Genomic DNA, 20,480 nt, shown 5'->3' on the forward strand with positions numbered 1-20,480 from the left:
GCACAAGGTAACATTGGAGTCATGGAGCTTTATCTGGTGTTTTCTTGTTAACAAACAAACAATAAAAATGAAGACGAAGTTGTACTATTGAAAGCTTACTAACATTAACATATGACTGGCCTTATTGCATATTTGTATTTTTTTTTTAAAAATGGACTTTCAATCGATAATCCATAGTTACTGGTAATCAATACATATGACACGGAGCAGTGATTCTTTTCAGGTCTAAGGAAGTATAACTTGTAAATTAGAAAACATTTGATTTGAAGCAGTTGTTCATTTAATATGGAGGCTACAATGAAGACGATTATCCCGTGCCTATTATTGATAGCAGAATTTATTCCCGGTAAGTTAATAATCCCTATTTCTTATTGAACTTAATGTTAATTGACTTTATGTTCATTATTTGAATTGGTGGCGTAACTGAAGCAAAAGTAGAAGATGTAATTAGATAGAAAATCGGTAAAAAGGAGAAAGAAAAATAAGATGTTGAAACATTTCCCATTTTAAGTGAAAAATAATCACGAGACTGGCACTTCGATACTATTGAGTATTATATTGATTATATAAGTTGTATTTTGTTTATTAGATAAGGTATTATCGAATAAGATGTTATATCAAATTTAAAAATCTGGCAAAATATTTAATTAAATTTAAACTCATGAATAATAAAGATATAATGTATCCCCCAAAGAAATAATCAATTTTCTATAATTATGTGAAGGAACATATGCTTTTTATATTTATAAAATTTAATATTGGACAGTGTTCTGAATATTACATGTATATAAAAGATATATTGGACATTGTTAAGAATATTATTCAAAAGTTATATTGGACAGTGTTATGAATATTATTCAACAGTTATATTGGACAGTTTTATGAATATTATTTAAAAGATATCTTGAACAGTGTTATGAATATTATATAAAAGATATATGGACATCGTTATGAATATAATTTAAAAGATATACATGTATAACACTAACTGTTTTGTAGGTGTGCTTTCCGATGAATATTGCTCGAGTTACAGATCTTGTGACGATGGGTACTATTGTTGTGAATATAATACCAGATGCTGGTAAGCTTAAACGAATATATTTGTTATCTCTCCGCTCTTTTTATTTAAAGTTTAAATCATAAAATAAATTAATAATAAATTAAATCAAGCGTAAATCAGAGTACTGTACTGTATACCGTATACATTATTCATAAAGGAAACAAAGGTAAACTGAATGCAAATTATCTTCAATGGTTACGGCGATAGCTAGAGAGCTTACATCATGCAAAATTACTAACCAAACATGTAAAATAATAAGTTTCTCCTAATTCTTCCTGGTTTCATCTGAAATAATGCGCATTCAATTACACATGTATAAAATAGAATGAAAAAATGTTTAGCTTTAAACTGTTTTTCAATTTTCGGCGTGTTAGTTTCCAGTGTGAAGACGCTCAAAATACCGAGCCGCAACATTTCGATTTAGCCGTTTGTTGGCGTTCTTAGGGGATTCGATTATTCTCTATTGTTTTGTATTTTATTAATAGAATGTAAATGATACACGGCAATTGACTTTTTTCTGACCACAGTAATAAATACGATGCATTATATTCTTCCATTACATGATCGTTAATGGTATAGGCTATAAATGTGTATTGTAATTTTATGCCAAATTTAGAATATGTTATGAAAAAAGAGGGAGGGGGAGGTAAATGATATGTCATAAATTTGTTTAGTTTCATAACCGTTTATATTATTTAGTAAACGGACATTACATTTTTGTAGGGTAGGGCTCCATTAATGTTGAAAAAACTTTTGGCTCTATTCCGCGGTGCATTAGTATAATTATAATTAAACTTATCGACCTGATTCTATTAAAATACTTAAAAAAAAACAAAAACAAATAATTAAACTGCTCCAGAGCGACTGTAGCTACGAAAGGCCTGTGGGACTTTTACCCGATTTAATCTTCATGTATTCACAATTTTACACTTGCGAATTAACGTTTTCAACATATGGAATTCACGACATGACCACTTCATCTACATAAAATCACGATTTCACGATTTCAACTTCACGGATTCACGTTCTAAACTTCACGATTTTAACATCACAAATTTACGGTTTCAATTTAACATCTTCACGAGTTCAATACTTTACCTTCATTAGGTTGAAATCGTGAATTTGTGAATTCTGTATGCTGTAATTGTGAATTCGTGAAGTTGAAATAGTGAATTAATGAACCTCAGAATTCTAGAACTTGAATGTCACCACCGAACTTTCATAGTATACATATAACTAGCTTAGTCTTTGACCTATTTTTCGTAGGCATACGCCCTTTATTAAGATAGACACTATGTTGAAATAAATAGTTTAATAAGCTCTATTTAAGACAGTTTATGCACAACAGACAAGCAGATTTTTGTTTCAAGGCCTTCTCATTGTATAAAAAAAAGTGGATTGACAAAGACTAATACTATGCTCATTTATTTTTTAGCTCTGAGAATATATTGACAGTTGGAGCAATAATTGGTATAGTGATAGGCTGTATCGTCTTCATCAGCTGTGTCGTTGCTGTAATATGCTGCTTAACTAAACAAAGTCATCGACAGGGGCAAGTCGTTCAACCGGTACAACCAGCTGGTATGTGCCAAATTGAAAAATCATATATTTTAGGCAAAAGTTATGATACTTTTAAAATTGTCGATGATGGCAAAATTAACTCATTCTCTTTTATTCTTAATAATTCTTTAATAATTCTTATAATTCTTTATATGAGTATAAATTTTAACACTTAATAGATGAGAATAATTTTACCCAACTTACCCATTAGAAAATTCAGTTTTTTATGGCAAATTGGTTCATTACACAGAGGATTTTTGACACAACAACGAAACAATTTTTTTTTAAATTTCATGCTTAAATACAAGTTAAAATGGAATTTCGTTAATATCGAAATCTGTTTTCCCCATTGGTAGCCTCAATTTCAGGCGAATTCCTCATAAATACATAAATTCTACAGCTAAAAAATAAGTTCATTACATCGAAGTTAAATGGCGATGATGTCATTTATTTTAAGCAAATAATATGAATGATTGCACGTTTTAATAATTAAAACAAGCAGTCCTAGCAGATGAAAAAGTTACAATCACGCAGAGCTTAATTTTTCGAAACGGCGGAAGTACATATTAGGCTACTCTAAGCCGCCATGTAAGCGACCGCAATTTTTAAAACATACTTTTACACGTTGCATTACCACTGCTGTATACCGTACCCCGGATATTGCTCGATATTATGAGGACTTTCATTCCATTTCGCGACTGTGAACGGGGAACGAAGGTAAGTTCAGTGACAATATTTTTCAAACTAATGACTATTTCATTTATCTAAACGGGTTTTATATATCTAGAGGTATTGTTGTAGCTCTAAGAGGCGTAAAAGTATTACAGGTAAATGTAAAATTTATTAAACTACCCGCTGCTTACTAGAAAATACTGACCGCGATACTGTAGAATTGTTAGAAATTATTATATTAACCAATATAAAAAAATTGAATCAAGCAATTTTTTTATTCACTATCCAAGTATGCTTTGTTCAAATTTCAGGCAAAAAATTTGAAAGTAAAAAAAGATACAGGCCAAAAAAGATACAAGAAAGTGTACCGAGTATTGATTTCAAGTGTACAGAGTATTGCAAATTAGCCCAACTTTAGTATACAGAGTATTGCAAAACAGAATGAGCACATTAGTATGGGACATTGATAATTTTGTCTAAATTTCACGTCTGTATATCGATTCCATTTCATTTTGCTGATAATGTACTGTTTATATGATATTTATTCAAATATTTCAGATTCAACAATGCATTTTCAGTGTTATTACTGTTCTGTTTCTACTGGCAAATACAGGGATTTAATTTCCCATTTGATTGAAAATCACATTATGGATGAAATAAAATGTGTGCAGGGTCGGAAGCAGGCTCGGGAGCAGGGTAGAACCATCAAAATTGATGATACAAATCTTTAAATACATGTCTCAAGAAACTGTGATCAAGGAGACCATTTCTGAAAAGAAGAAGAATAACAAAACATATTTAGCTGACATTAATAATAGGTTTTTACAGGGCAAGTTTGTCTTAAGAAACATATCGACACACCTAGAAAAATGTTGGCCCGAGTGCTAATGCCGTCCAAGCATGCCGGTATCGTCTTATGAGCATGCGAAAAATGGCTGTTTAATTGAATAAAGCCTCTTGTTACAAGTTTAAACTGCTATGAAACTATAAAATTCTGGAAACAAAGTGATCCCTCGGAAGCATTAATCACAACAAAATAACATAAGAATTGCAGACTCGGTTTGATTGAGTCTGTACATGAGGGATAATGAATAAGTGCAACATCCCTCACGCCATTCTTCAATACGTACTGATCAGACTGGGCACAAATGTTGTCTGCACCATAGCCTGTGGAAAAACATGCTCTATTTTAAATTTCCAGTTACCATGGCAACGGGGGACGTCTCAAATTTGCCAACAGTCTCTATTTTTCGTTGTTTTTCCCCATCTAAACTGACTTCCAGGTGCAGCAACTTTTCAATTGATTGAGATAAAGTCTAAGGTTTTCGGCGTTGATTACACGGTACCTTTAAATCGACCTGAGGCAGTTTAGCCTCCCCTACAAGTCCCAAACTTCTCGGCCCCACTTAAAACCCCCAAACAGAAGGGCACATCTCCCCTGTGGCACCCCATTGATGTATCTTTCAATGGGTTGGGGGTGGCGCCGAAAAAGTCATCACTCTTTTGAACAAATTTGTCAAACGAAATAACAGTGTTTAGGGCCTAAATAGCGCATGTTTTACACTATTTGAGGCCTCAAAAGGGGTGGTGTGTAAAGCCTCCAAAACACGCCTTTATGAGGTAAAAGGTTATAAGGAACATAACCTTTTTATTGTATCTCCTGCCCTTTATCATAATCTTATCAAAATCCATTATACCGTTTTTTGAGCTGTACCCACTCGGCATATTGATAATAACGAAACACCTTTCACGTGCAAACGGTAACGTTGCTAGAGTGCAGGCGCAAAATGACCGAAAGATACCTTTATATGGATGTTTGGCTTAGTAGGAAGTCGTTTGATATTAGATATTGGCACACTTGCTCAATACCGTCTAATCGACAATCTTGAGGCAGCATTAATTCACTTTGGATGCATTTTTTACTATTTAAAGTAAGAAATGCAATAATTATTAACACATTCTGGAAAGGTTGATCCTTCGATAGCAACGAGAACTTTGTAAACACAGAAAATTGCTGAGTTCGTTCGACTGAGATTTTTCATGAGCAGAAATGAAAATCTGATTCATCTGATGAAAAGCAGATGTTTCCAGTAAAGTACCTCCGAACTCTGCATGTTCTGCACATACATGTATAGTAATATATAAGTATACACAATAAGAAATATTTTAAATTAAATGTATTTACTTCTTGCATTTACTCTATATTGATAACCAATACTCGTTACACTAAAAAGCAATACTCGAGACACCGGCGGGCAACTCCAACGCAATACTCGGTACACTGACATGTGTATTTATTCTCAAAATGCACTGTCATCTGAGGTTCTATTGTTGATTGAACATTTACAACATAAACATTATCATCATTATCACATTTCACTCGATTCAAGTTTTTCTTTTAAGGAAGTATATGCACAAAAACATCAAATTTGACTGATCCGAGCTCATTTATCACATGAGCAAAGAGACGAATTTTACCTCCTAATTATATTTCAAAGCTATTTCTCAACATTTTTGGGTTTTCAATAACTAGGATAATTATCGAAGTATTTGTTTTTCTATAAAATTTATATCAAACCAAATCAAAGTGACTAAATATCGTCACTTAACTTACCTTCTTTCATCGTTCAAAGTCGCGAAATAGGCTATCGAGCAATATCCGGGGTACGGTATACCGCAGTGATTACAGTCATTGCTCGTAGGAAAGAAAAAAAAGTAGTTTTGCATGTGATCATGGTGATTATCAAAATATTATGAATGACATAAAACATTAGAGATAATTGGTGACCGGTAAATTGAATGAATTGAAGTAAGTTTTATCTTGTCGATTACGTTTGAAATTTAAGTTATTTATCAATTTCTGTTTTACTTTGCTCTAAACAAGCATGATTATGTCGTAATTATAAGAGAAAATTAAAGTGACAACCACATGAAGGACGTCTTTATTGAAAATTGTGAAATTATATTTTGATTAATGTCACTGTGAAAATATCAAATATGAATTTCACGGATCCACTCAAAAGCATTTATAATAATAGTTTGTATTTGCTTTTTATGTTGGAATTTGGCAAGTAGATCTGCACTTGTAACGCAACACTTACGTTTCTTTTCAATATATTATTATTACCACGGAATCGATTGGATAGAAATTTACAATTTATATAAATCGTCATGTCATACGTGGCGTGCCGACAATCAATTCAATTGAAGTTAATTTATTTAACAGTACACAATGCAAAATAAATAAAAACATGCCTGTGAATTGAAACGTAATCATACGAATATTTAACAACAGCAATTATTACAAAAAAATTGAATAATTTCATACTTCTCTGTCATGTAGCCATAATAAAGTTAATAGATAAACATCTATGTGAACTGTTCATAAAAAAGTATTTCTGACATGGACAGTCTCGCTTCACGTACGCAAAAAAATATTTTAAAATGAAAACAAGAGTTACACTCTAAATACACTGTATAGTGCTGCAAATCAGCCCATTTTACTAGCCTATTTAGAGGGGCAAGTGGTCTATGTCAGCCAACAGCAAGTTTGATATACCAAAATGTTCGTCTGGATCTGTAATTTCTGGAATGGATATTCATTTGGCCCAACCCCGATGCGAAGCTAAGATATCCAAGATGGCGTCAAAGATGGCCGCCAAATCCCTAAATATTCTAGTATATTTACGTTGGCTTATTTCCTTTTTCAGTTTTGTAAATCAATTAAAATTTTGCATAAAATTCCTTATTTTCAACATACTCATGCTATAAATTTTAACTTTATTGATTTTTTTTCTAGTTTTCATCGCCTAATTTAAACGAAAAAAGAAAAAATATGTTGCAAATTGGGTGTCCTTTTCTGAATATGTGTAACGTATTAGTTTTATTTTTGTTTAAACTGAATAACATTCATGATTTCGTTTAATATAGCTTAAAACTAAATGAGCCGTGTCACGACAAAACCAACATAATGGGTTTGCGACCAGCATGGATCCAGACCAGCCGGCGCATCCGCGCAGTCTGATCAGGATCCATGTTGTTCGCTATCAGTTTCCTACTTGTAGTAGAGTTGGTAAGCGAACAGTATGGATCCTGATCAGACTGCGCGAATGCGCAGCCTGGTCTGGATCCATGCTGGTCGCAAACCAATTAAGTTGGTTTTGTCATGACACGGCTCAAATCTACACATATTTAGAATAAGTAAGACTAAGCGAACTATGCCATAAATGTGTTTTATTGATCTAAATTCATATACAAAGCGGATGGGGTATTACGACGGGGAGTCAACTTATAATTTTTTTTTTGTTTTATATTATTATAATGATATCAAAAATATTAACAATTTTATGTAATTGGTTAGTGATGAGACATCTTACCTTTCATAGAAAATGCCTTGCATGTATGTCTAAACGTTGAAATATCTCTTTTATTTGTTTAATGCACACAATAAGGAACTAATTTACTGACCTGCAATTGGGTATTTGCGTTGACCTTATACTAGCCTTTTGTTAAGGATTTGTTTGCAAGTTTGTTTCTCCTTAGCCATAAACATTCATTGTAAGTCTTCAAATGTGATTTTGATTATACTTGTAGGTCACTGTTCAAGACCCATAAGCTAAGCATTTATTAGGAAATAATAATAATATCTATTTATTTAATTAACTTACAGAATTTCTCGGACAAGATTTATCTCCACAACCATCATTCTTGTAGGTTACTTCCCTCTAACATGTTTTTATTTCAAAGAGTTATACTACTTTATGAATAAGAGAATTTCTTTATTATGCAGGCTGTTGATTTTAAATATTCGAGCATGCTTGTCAGACATGCAGCTCTTGTTTTAAGGCATTGGCTTAACATATGATAATCTACAATTGAATCATATTTGGAGTTTTGTAATTATTGATGACTTATATAATATACATTGTATACATTAAAATGTAAAATGTAATTTGCTACAACATTTAAAATGGGTAGGTTATTCAGTTTACAGTAAGAGACTTTTCTGCTAGACTGGATCTGAATTATGAATAAAATAGTATATAAATATAAATATATATCTTTTGAGTGAATTGAAAATATATATTATGAGGGCAGTTTCTTTTTAGCTCAACTATTCGACGATTAAGGACAACTATCCTAGTCGCCCGAGCGTCGGCGTTAAAGTTTGCGTACCATAATTATCAAAGTCCATTGGCATATGGCTTTGAAACTTGCACACTTGTTAACCATCATGCCCACTACTTGAACACTGGAGGAGGTCTATAGAATTATGCCCCTTTTTTCAACTTTGAATTTACATTACCACCTCAGATAATTTTAAAATTCCATCGACATATCGCTTTGAGACCTTGCACACACCATCATAATCTCAACCTGTGTACAGAGGAGGTCACTGTATCAAGCCGTTTTTACAATATTATGTCCCATTGTTTTACTATCAAGCACTGAGAATAGTCGAGCACGCTGTCCTACTGACAACTCCTGTATATGATTTTGAGCATTTTGTTTCAAGTTTGTTGTTAACTTCATGGGAGGAATTAAGATGAGCTTTCAATTGGACGAAAATAGTTTATCATTTCCCTGGCGGGTACTTGATAGTAATACTATGTGCTGGGGGGAGGGGGGCGTAGAGTAACATGCACTTTCCATGTTCGTCCATGAACAGGCTCAATCAAACCGAGTCTGCAACAGCAGGTTACCAGTGTTATATGAACAGGCTCAATCAAACCGAGCCTGCAACATTTTCAATTTTGCCGTGTTGGGCTTTCTTTAGGGATTCTGTATTTATCTATTTTATATTAATAAGGTGGTGTTTGTGTCGGTAGTTTTTAATCCGGATCAGGGCAGTAACCATATTGAATTTACCAGCCATCGAATCGTTCCTGGACAGACTGTCGAGCAGTTTATCAGTGCTAGTTGCCCCCTTTGCAAGGGAGAATTTCTTACTAGCGACAGTGGAAAAAGTGCAAAAACCCTAAAACTATTTTATAATCAATGGCAACGAAAGTGACCCGCCCGTCGGGATCAACACGGGTTCCCATTCCGTCCAAAGCTCTACCAATTTAGCTAACCCGGGCGATTTTCCTTCGGGGCTAGTATTTAAAAATTTTATAGTTAGGGGTTGGAACTACTTGTTGGGACTATAAACGTGATATGGGTTTCTGAACGACTCCATCAAAAGAGTTTGAAATTACAATTTTCCGTTTTTATTCTCTAAGGATCTTCCCTTTTCTAATTTTTACAAACATAAAACAATAATGTTGTTTATTTTTTACTTTTATTTGTTACTAAAATTTTATGTCAAATTTCCTACTATTTTACAAAACCGGGGAAATTAAAAAGCTTACCGCTACCTAGATGATATCCTTATCATGAATAATCAAATTTGATCAAGTGAAATCTTAAATATATCCAAGTGACCGTAAAATGAATAAAACAAACTCTTAATATTTTCAAATTTAAACATTTCTATCATTAACAATAACTTAGTAACTAATATCTATGATACATGTAATTTTTTTTTTAGATAACGTTGTTAACTGTTCACATGTACTTCGTGCAACATCATATTGGGTATATATATTTCTAAGTAAATTAGATTTGCCTGGGCCTGCCGTCGTGTGGATGATACTTATGAACGCAATTTATTTATTACTGGCAAACTTCTTTAACAAGGCTATCGCTATCATAAATTACGTAAATATTTTACAAAGTCCTGTCGTCGTAATTCAAATATATTTAAAATTTAATTGTACTTTAAAATAGATAAATACAGAATCCCTAAAGAAAGCCCAACACAGCAAAATTTAAAATGTCGCAGGCTCGGTTTGATTGAGCCTGTTCATGGACGGTACTGGAAAGTGCAAGTTACCGTCCACGCCCCCTAGCACCGGCTTAAGCAGAATTCAACATTTAAACATGAAATAGTAAAATTTTGAATTTAGAAACATCCGCAGATGTGTTCATACGGCGGTTATCATGGAACCTTCAATGTGACACAGTAGTGCCATTCCATGAAAAGCGGCGTATGGTCCCCAAGTAATAAAAAGCTTGTGCCCTAAACGAGAAAACAATGGGCGGCACTAAATAAAATGAAATTTTGAAAGGGGATCAGAGGTTATGAAGCCTGCGTATCACAGATAAGACGTCAAAAGACAAATTTAAAAAGCAGGCAACATATCCTAAGGGTGATTCAACATTATTCAAGTACGAATATTGGAACCACCCAACTAGAAAATGCCGAAAAGTTGAAACTAAAAATACTACAAGCACAACAATAATGTCGTGAAACTCGTTTACGTCTAGGTATAATCAGGCCTGATTTATGTGGAGATAACAAATAATCTGTGGCATGCAGGCTTCATAACCTCTGATCCCCTTTCAAAATTCCATTTTATTTAGTTCCGCTTATTGTTTTCTTGTTTAGGGCACACACATTCTTGTATTTGGGGACCATACGCCACTTTTTATGGAATGACACTAACGTGTCACATTGAAGGTTCCATGATAACCACAATATAAGCGCGTCTGCGGTTGTTTCTAAATCCAAAAGTTCACCATAACCGTGATTAAATGCTGAAATCTGCTTAATTCGGTGCTAGGGGGCGTGTACTGTAGTTTGCACTTAACAGTGCCGTTCATGAAAAGGCTCAATCAAACCGAGCCTGCAACATTTTCATTTTTGACGTTTTGTGCGTTCTTAATTGTAACAGTTTTAATTTCGTCTTCTGTCTTGGTACGTGACGTTTTTGTTGCTCTGCCTGCCTTTAAGGCATCGAGTACTTTGGTTATGGTAATTAGGCTGTACCTTAATTGTACATATTTACACGATCATGTATGTATTTTATTTATTTCGTCTAGTGTAACCATAACAATTGTTAGAATTTTACTTGGCGGGGATTTATTTTATTTACACTGTGTCGTCATATAGGAACATACCGGTAGTGGAAATTGCAAAGTACCTACCATCCACAGCCTCTAGCACCGGCTTAAGCAGAATTCTCAATTTACACAAACTGGTGAACTTTTAAAGGAAGTGAAGACACGTCCATAGATGTATTCATACGAAAGTGATCATAGTATCTTCAATGTAAAATGTCGTGCAATTTCACGACATACAACTTATTGTCCACAAGAAATAGAGAACAGTGGGCTAAACTAAATAAAATGAATTTATAAAACGGGATCAAAGGTCAAAATATAAATTTTAAAAGCAAGTAACATATCCAAAGGGTTATCATACACTTTTTATCCAAAGGGTTATTATACACTATTTAAAAAAAAATAAGAACCACATAACTCGAAAAAAGGTCAAAGAGAAGGAATTCAAATAACACAAACACAAATATAATGCCAAGCTGAACGATTTTATAGAAACATTAAGTTTTATCCGACTACTATGCATGTTTCATGAAACTGAAGGTCAACAGAGTAATGATCTATGTAGATAAAATATCAGACTTTCTAAATGACTATTTTGTCAATTTAAGAAACTTCAAAAAATAAATTACATTTCATTTGACATAAAAAATGTGTTTATTTGTTTTTGGGTTTTACGTCACATCGACACAGTATAGGTCATATCGCGACGTTCCAGCTTTACTGGTGGAGGAAGACCTCAGGTGCCCTTCCGTGCATTATTTCAGGCACGAACGGGTACCTGAGTAGAACCACCGACGTTCCGTAAGCTAGCTGGATAGCTTCCTCACATGAAAGAATCCAAAGTCCCTGTCGGGATTCGAACCCACAGAGGTGAGGGGCAAGTGTGTAACATATAAATAAAGGAGCAGAGGTTGTTTTGCATACATTGTACTTTTCAAATCCTTAGGTAAACTTACAACAAAATCATGCTTACTAGTCCCCTACCGGTTTACCGGAGGGGACTTTAGGTTTACCCTCTGTCCGTCCGTCCGTCCGTCTGTCCGTCCGTCAGTCCGTCCGTCCACAAAACTGGATCCCGCGATAACGCAAAAAGTACTGAAAATATTTTAGTGAAACTTGATATATGGAAAGATGGCAGTATGGAGATTATGCACGTCTTTTTCTTTTCTTCCTATGTTGAAAATTCTGGTTGCTATGTCAACAAATAGACTGAAAATATGACAAATTTTACGCATAACCTGGATCCCGTGATAACGCTAAAATTACTGAAAATATTTTTATGAAACTTGATATATGGATTGATGGCAGTATGGAGATTATGCACGTCTTTTTCTTTTCTTCCTATGTTGAAAATTCTGGTTGCTTTGGCAACAAATAGACTGAAAATATGACAAATTTTACACATAACCTGGATCCAGTGATAATGCAAAAAGTACTGAAAATATTTTTATGAAACTTGACATATGGGTAGATGGCAGTATGGAAATTATGAACATCCTTTTCTTATCTTCCTATGTTGAAAATTCTGGTTGCTATGGCAACAAATAGACTGAATTTCAAGATTTCTGATTCTAGTTTTTAAGTTTTTTCACTATAAGTACTTTATTTCTTAAGGTATTTTCTTCAAACTTTAAATATAAGTTGCTTGTCATCAACCACATCATATGTGACAAGGTTTACAACTCTAGCACAAAATTTATCAGAATTACCTCCCTTGAACATAAAATTTTTATGAAAAAAACATTGTTTTTTTTTTAATAACTTCTTTTTCTGAATGTATCTACTTCAAACTTCATATAAATGTTTCTTATTATCACTCAACATTTGTGAGTGTTCAATACTCTAGCAAGATTATATCCAGAAGTATGCCCCTTTTGAACTTAGACTTTTTTTGAGAAATTGGTTATTTTTACTCCAACGTCTTCAATCATGATAGGATTTTAAAAATGTTATATTTTGATAACAGGGATGTTTAAAAAATAACTTCAGTCCGTCTGTCTGTCTGTACATAAAAACTGTTTCCTGTGATCACTTCTAAAGAACTTTTTCAACAAATTTATTTAAATAGGAACATAAGTAAATGGCCAATGGCCCTTCAGAATGTTGCTTGGGCTCTTACCGGTAGGGGACTTATGGATTGCTTGCAATACTATGATAATTGCTTGTTAAATTGGTAACACATTTTTGAACAGATTTTTAGATCTGACAGGATACCTGTAATAGTATCACACTTTGAAAATCACCATATGTTTATTAACTTACGTAAATATTGTCATTCCATATAATCGGTATAATCGAGGGGTCAGTTTCTTTAGATTTTTATTCATAGTGGGTGGGGTACGATTTGAACACTAATTCATTAAATAACCAGAAGCAAATTATCATATTCCTGGTTTATTATGTTAATCAGTTACATGGACTGCACTAAAGAAGTTACAATTTGACAGAAACACAAAATTTGGGGAAATAATTGATAGAACAAATAAGTACCAGTTACAACCTTACATTAAAAAACTATTTTAATGTACCGCCTCTCATTTTATATGTCTTACTGCATAATTACAAAGATAGATTTCTTAAGATATGATATGAATGCACTAAAGCATTACTCTCATGAATACATTACAATAGTGGAATAACAAAATAAGTAATAGATATTTCTTTGTTTAAGCTAAGACAAGAGTATCATAGCAAAAAACCCATATGTTTAGCATTATTATACGCCCACAAACGAAGTTTAGGGGGGGTATATAGGAGTCAGCTTGTCGGTGGGTCGGTCGGTCGGTCCACATCATGGTTTCCGGACGATAACTAGAGTTTGGAATGAGGTATTGTAATCAAACTTGGTATATAGCAACCTTATGTGGAAACTCCGGTTGGTATTGCATTTGGACCCCCTGGGGTCAAGGTCAAGGTCACCGTTACTAAAAATAGAAAAATGGTTTCCGGACAATAACTAGAGTTAGGAATGAGATATTGTTATCAAACTTTGCGTATAGCAAGCTTATATGAAGACCTGGGTTGGTATTGCATTTAGGCCCCCTGGGGTCAAGGTCAAGGTCATGGTTACTAAAAATAGAAAAATGGTTTCCGGACAATAACGTGAGTTAGGAATGAGATATTGTAATCAAACTTGGTGTATAGCAAGCTTATATGAAGACCTGGGTTGGTATTGTTTTTATAGGAGTCAGCTTGTCGGTCGGTCCGTCGGTCGGTCCACATCATGGTTTCCGGACGATAACTAGAGTTTGGAATGAGGTATTGTAATCAAACTTGGTATATAGCAACCTTATGTGGAAACTCCGGTTGGTATTGCATTTGGACCCCCTGGGGTCAAGGTCAAGGTCACCGTTACTAAAAATAGAAAAATGGTTTCCGGACAATAACTAGAGTTAGGAATGAGATATTGTTATCAAACTTTGCGTATAGCAAGCTTATATGAAGACCTGGGTTGGTATTGCATTTAGGCCCCCTGGGGTCAAGGTCATGGTTACTAAAAATAGAAAAATGGTTTCCGGACAATAACGTGAGTTAGGAATGAGATATTGTAATCAAACTTGGTGTATAGCAAGCTTATATGAAGACCTGGGTTGGTATTGTTTTTGGACCCCCTGGGGTCAAGGTCAAGGTCACCGTTACTAAAAATAGAAAAATGGTTTCCGGACAATAACTAGAGTTAGGAATGAGATATTGTTATCAACCTTGGTGTATAGCAAGCTTATATAAAGACCTGGGTTGGTATTGCATTTGGACCCCCCTGGGGTCAAGGTCAAGGTCATCATTCCTAAAAATAGAAAAATGGTTTCCGGACAATAACTAGAGTTAGGAATGAGATATTGTAATCAAACTTTGTGAAAAGCAAGCTTATTTGGAGACCCCAGGTGGGATTACAATTAATTGAAATATTTCTTTGTACACAGTTGATAGTTTGTGTTGAAATTTTTCTTCAGACTACTTATTTTTCAAAACGTTGCTGGTTGGGGTATTAATCACCTTCAGTGATAGGTCTAGTTTTGCTTATTTACGAAAAAAAAAGCAAAAAGCAATCTGTTTTGTCCAATAAAATTAAATCTCTTCGTATAAAACGCTTTAAATGATATCTTCCGTGCAAAAAAAAATACTTGAAATACAAAAGCGGAAACAAATATGAGCAAAAATTGATATTCTAGAATATTTAGGGATTTGGCGGCCATCTTTGATGCCATCTTGGATTTTTAAGCTACGCATCGGACTTGAACCAATTGAATATTCGTTCCGGAAACTACAGACCAAGACAAACAATTTGGTATATAAAACTTGCTGTTGGCTGACATAGACCACTTCGGTGTCATTTTACCCTATGAATTTGCAGCACTAGTATGCTTCTAAACAAAGTTCTTACATCTGAAAGCAATAGTTGCACTGCAAAACTAGTGGAAATGATGGTCTAATTCTCAGATTTTGGATGGTCCGTCTTATGGCTTATGTGCAATTTCGAGATTATAATCATGCAAATAATTTTATGTTTCAAAGATGTTTTCATTGTGGCTAACATTCAACAATAAAAACATCTGATTATATCACATCACTTTCTTCGAACAGATAGTTGAATTCTTAGATTTTCCACGTGTAGGGCACGTCATTCTTCACATTGAATTATGTTATTGAATAATGTGAAGGAATAGCCTAACTTCAAGTTTTAACAATACTAGCAAGTTTTGAAAATGATATCTCAGAACATTTCTATGATAAACGATTTTGAAACAATGTTTGCGTTAGAAGGGTCTTTCCTTGTCGTTAATATTGTCTCTCCGTTGCGTTAAAAGTGTCTCCGTTGGGTTAGAAGGGTTCTTTGCTGAATGGATTACAAACGGGTTAAGCTGAATATATTTTATGTATATGTATGAATTCATGCACTTTTTGAAAAGTAGTAAATCCCGTTTTTAATATCATTCGATAAATAAGTGTTAGAAGTAGATTTAAATATCATTTGATAAATAGATTTAGCTTTAAAATTTCTTTTGATGTGCCAGTCTTTATGTGAAACGTTTGAACCGTATCAATTGTAAACAATGGTAAAATATATCAATACTTTGTGCTATCATATATACGAATTATGTTTGAATTATTTCGATTTGAAATAAAATGTTGTGTATCAAATGTAAGTTATTTATATATCAAGAGTATAAACATATTACACAAATTAACACAGATGAAAAACTAAGATGAAAAGTTTATGTAAAGCTTTAATATAAAATTATCATACATGCAGGTGTAGCAGTCATAACAACTGGACAGCAAGGTCCTCCCGGATACAGCCAACCTGGTTATGGTCAACCAATGTATGGACAACAGCCAATGTATGGTCAACCACAAATGTATGGCCAACAACCTCTCGCGCATCAACAATCTGGAACCAGCGAATCTGCATTTCCCCCGCCACCACCACCAATGTATGATCAACAAGTTAATTTTGATCCACCATCAATGTCTTTCGAAAAGCAACCGATTGTTGTCCGGCCGCCACCATCCGGTGATAGAGCGGGAACCAGCGATCCTGCAAAGCCCCCGCCACCACCAACGTATGAACAACAAGTAAAGTTTTGTGCACCATCAATACATTTCAGCCGTCCACCGACTTTTGACCCGTCTCCGCCATCCGGTGATTAAGCAGGAACCAGCGATCCTGCATTTCTCCCGCCACAACCAAATTACTAGTGCGAAAAAAATGGCAAAATCCAATATTTCTAAACCTTTATCTTTTCATATATATCTATGTCTTCTTTTCAATCGTACCATAGTGCATACTCACTTAAAGATGTTTGGAGGAAAGTAATGCCAAAAATGTATATAGATATTAGCATGTACATGAATTTATTAAACAGTTTAAATAAATGAAAACCGGATATTTACGTTTCCATTATTTTAAATATCATAGCGCTTTGGTGATATGGGTACATGTAAAATTAGACATGTTTTACATTCATCATACAACTTTTTCCTAGTACTTTTTTAAAGTGGTGTACCAATGCTTGATTCAATGAAATATTTTAATGCTCATGTAGTGTCTGAAATTTTGAATCCATCTGTAGTAAAGAGCAAAATCAATACTTAGAGAACAATGAAAAGAGCAACAACGGGCAGTAAAAGTACTTGCAACGCAAAACTTGGGCTTCAATATTCATAAACGTCTACATTGTAACAGTGGAAATCTGAAATGAATCGATTCGCCACCAAATAGACGTGTAATGTAGAAAATCAATTGATTCTTTATTCATAGATTATTGCTTCAAAAGTATTTGAAAACATAATTAGTTTTAGAAATATATTTGACATTTCACTCTTATTGTTTTATGGTGCACTAAAGTAAGTTTACACAATGAAGTAGCTCATTTGTAACTTGCTAAAATATAGATTTTTGACAGTTTTCACTATTGGAAAACTATTTAAAAATTAAAAAAGAAGAAAAAGAAATGCTAAACTTTGACAGAGGTATCAAAAAAGTAACAGACATAGTTGATTTATTGCGTATTTCAACTACATGCTAAAAGCTAACCCAGATAGAACTTTAATACTTCTCCGTTGACAAAAATATAAGTTTGACAATTATGTAAATTCTCCACGATACTTCCTTACTCTGACTTTTTTATGCTCGCCACATCGATTTCTCAACATTCAATTGTTTAAATAGGACAATATGAAATAGCCTTTATGATACTATCATTGTTTGTAACAATGGCACAAGAAGGCAATGGATTGTTCATAGATTTAACAATCAATAGGAAGTTTTATAATTATTTTAGTTTTTATTGGTTCAAATCATTGCATGTAAATACATTTAAATGATTTACTTATCACAGTTATATTTAGCATCAATTGTTTGTAATATTGTTTGTTTATTCGTGATATGTTGGTTCATATTCTTCCATTTCAAAGTATTATGATTGATAAAGTATATATTAATATCTATCTTAGTTAAGTTTTGTTGGCAATTGTTTTAAAAAGCTGTTGCATATTTTGTATATTTATATGAAGAAATAAAGTTTTACAATTATCTTTTCATTCACTACTTTCTACACAATACGCAGCTTACAAACCTAATTTGTAGAGACGGATAGGTTTTGCGGTTGTGTACGAGTCTAAGATAGAATCATTATTGTACTAAACGATATATAATTACACCATACCACCAGACGTTTGACATTTTGTTAGAATTTTGTTATTTAGAGCGCAATTTAGAGCGCAAATTAGGATTTGATATGAGTTTATTTGACTCTATCCAAGATGGAGAATTTTTTTTGACTGGCAAAAACATGAAGATAAAAAAGGCGGCAAAAGTGATAAGATTGAGTCATATGTTATATTGGAAGACCAATTGATAAAACGCTTAACAGTGCTTAAAGTTCATTGGTTATGCTTTATAAGATGTGAAATTAATGCATGTACAATAAATGCGCTTAATTTGTAGCAACTCGCATAGCTCGATTGGTTAAAGCGCGAGATTTGTAATCTCGACATTGTGGTTATGCCAAATTAAACATATCCAAATGGCGTCACTGCTTATCCTTATCACGCTCAATATCTTCCAATGAGCCTTTCGATCAAGTTAGTCAAGGCTAAATATCTTCCATAGACCGTCCGCCTTTCAATCAGTTAGGCAAGGCTAAATATCTTCCATAGATCGTTCGCCTTTCGATCAGTTTTGCTCAGGCTAAATATCTTCCACAGACTGTCCGCCTTTCGATCAGTTTTGTCCAGGCTAAATATCTTCCATAGACAGTCCGTCCGCCTTCTGATCAGTTTTGCCCAGGCTAAATATCTTCAATAGATCGTCCGCCTTTCGATCAGTTTAGCCAAGGCTAAATATCTTCCATAGATCGTCCGCCTTTCGATCAGTTTAGCCCAGGCTAAATATCTTCCACAGATCGTCCGCCTTTCGATCAGTTTTGCCTAGGCTAAATATCTTTCATAGATCGTCCGCCTTTCGATCAGTTTTGCCCAGGCTAAATATCTTCGACAGACCGTCCGCCTTTCGATCAGTTTAGCCAAGGCTAAATATCTTCCATAGATCGTCCGCCTTTCGATCAGTTTTGCTCAGCCTAAATATCTTCCACAGACTGTCCGCCTTTCGATCAGTTTTGCCCAGGCTAAATATCTTCCATAGATCGTCCGCCTTTCGATCAGTTTAGCCAAAGCTAAGTATCTTCCACAGACTGTCCGCCTTTCGATCAGTTTTGCCCAGGCTAAATATCTTCCATAGATCGTCCGCCTTTCGATCAGTTTAGCCAAAGCTAAGTATCTTCCATAGATCGTCCGCCTTTCGATCAGTTTAGCCAAAGCTAAATATCTTCAATAGATCGTCCGCCTTTCGATCAGTTTTTCCCAGGCTAAATATCTTCCATAGATCGTCCGCCTTTCGATCAGTTTTTCCCAGGCTAAATTTCTTCCATAGACCGTCCGCCTTTCGATCAGTTTTGCTCAGGCTAAATATCTTCAATAGATCGTCCGCCTTTCGATCAGTTTTGCCCAGGCTTAATATTTTCCATAGACCGCCCGCCTTTCGATCAGTTTTGCCCAGGCTAAATATCTTCCACATACTGGCCGTCTTTCGATCAGTTTTGCCCAGCAGAGTAGAAAGTACTAGTAGTCAGACCTTAAAAAGCTTTTTTACTTATAAAGCAAATAATGTATAAACAAAGCATTGGAGTACAGAGATAGTCAGTTTCATAGTTATTACTTAATGTGAAGACATATTTAAAGTTAGAAATTGACGGCCATCATAAAACCTATTGTTTTATTCTTATCAATGTTATATATTATTTACTTCATTTAAAAAGATGTATGCTAGAGGTATTTTTGCAACTGTTGAAGATTTGTTTAATAATATATAGGCAGAATAGTTGTATTGGTAATATTGTATCTATAAAGTGACCTGCACATTCCGGGAATCGAACCCACGTCGCCCGATTCATAGTCCGACGCGCTAACTACATAGCTAACTGGACGGTTGTCAATCAAATGTACTCAATATTACAATTTCACCTACTGGTACCACGCAAAAAACAACAAAAAAGCCCCAACAAAACAACAGAATCAACAAAAGGCACCTCAAAGAAAAAAAATAAAATAAAAAAGATACAAGAAAACAAAACCAAACAAACAAAACAAAACGGCAAGGCTTAAGTGTCAAGCTTAGGCTTAAGCTTAGGTGTCAAGTGCCGTGTGGCAGCCGTAAAAAGTTGCCCCGTACTTCACTTCAGTGTTGTTATATTTTCTGGTCCTTCGGGATCATTGATGCCAACACTATAAAGTGTAGAGAATTGGA

At 34.2% G+C, this 20,480-nt stretch overlaps 1 protein-coding gene across 1 annotated transcript; it reads left to right on the forward strand.

Moving 5' to 3' along the window:
* Nucleotides 1-212: 212 nt before the first annotated feature.
* LOC132759607 (uncharacterized) lies at nt 213-16,840 on the forward strand. The gene is made up of 4 exons (XM_060751420.1): nt 213-346; nt 1,000-1,081; nt 2,496-2,641; nt 16,428-16,840. Exons 1-4 carry the CDS (start codon nt 286-288, stop codon nt 16,823-16,825), a joined length of 687 nt encoding a protein of 228 aa, XP_060607403.1. The 5' UTR covers nt 213-285; the 3' UTR covers nt 16,826-16,840.
* Nucleotides 16,841-20,480: the final 3,640 nt, after the last annotated feature.

The sequence above is a fragment of the Ruditapes philippinarum genome, unplaced genomic scaffold (assembly GCF_026571515.1).
Source record: "Ruditapes philippinarum isolate M1 unplaced genomic scaffold, ASM2657151v2 ctg12347_1_1_1_1, whole genome shotgun sequence".
Taxonomy (NCBI): domain Eukaryota; kingdom Metazoa; phylum Mollusca; class Bivalvia; order Venerida; family Veneridae; genus Ruditapes; species Ruditapes philippinarum.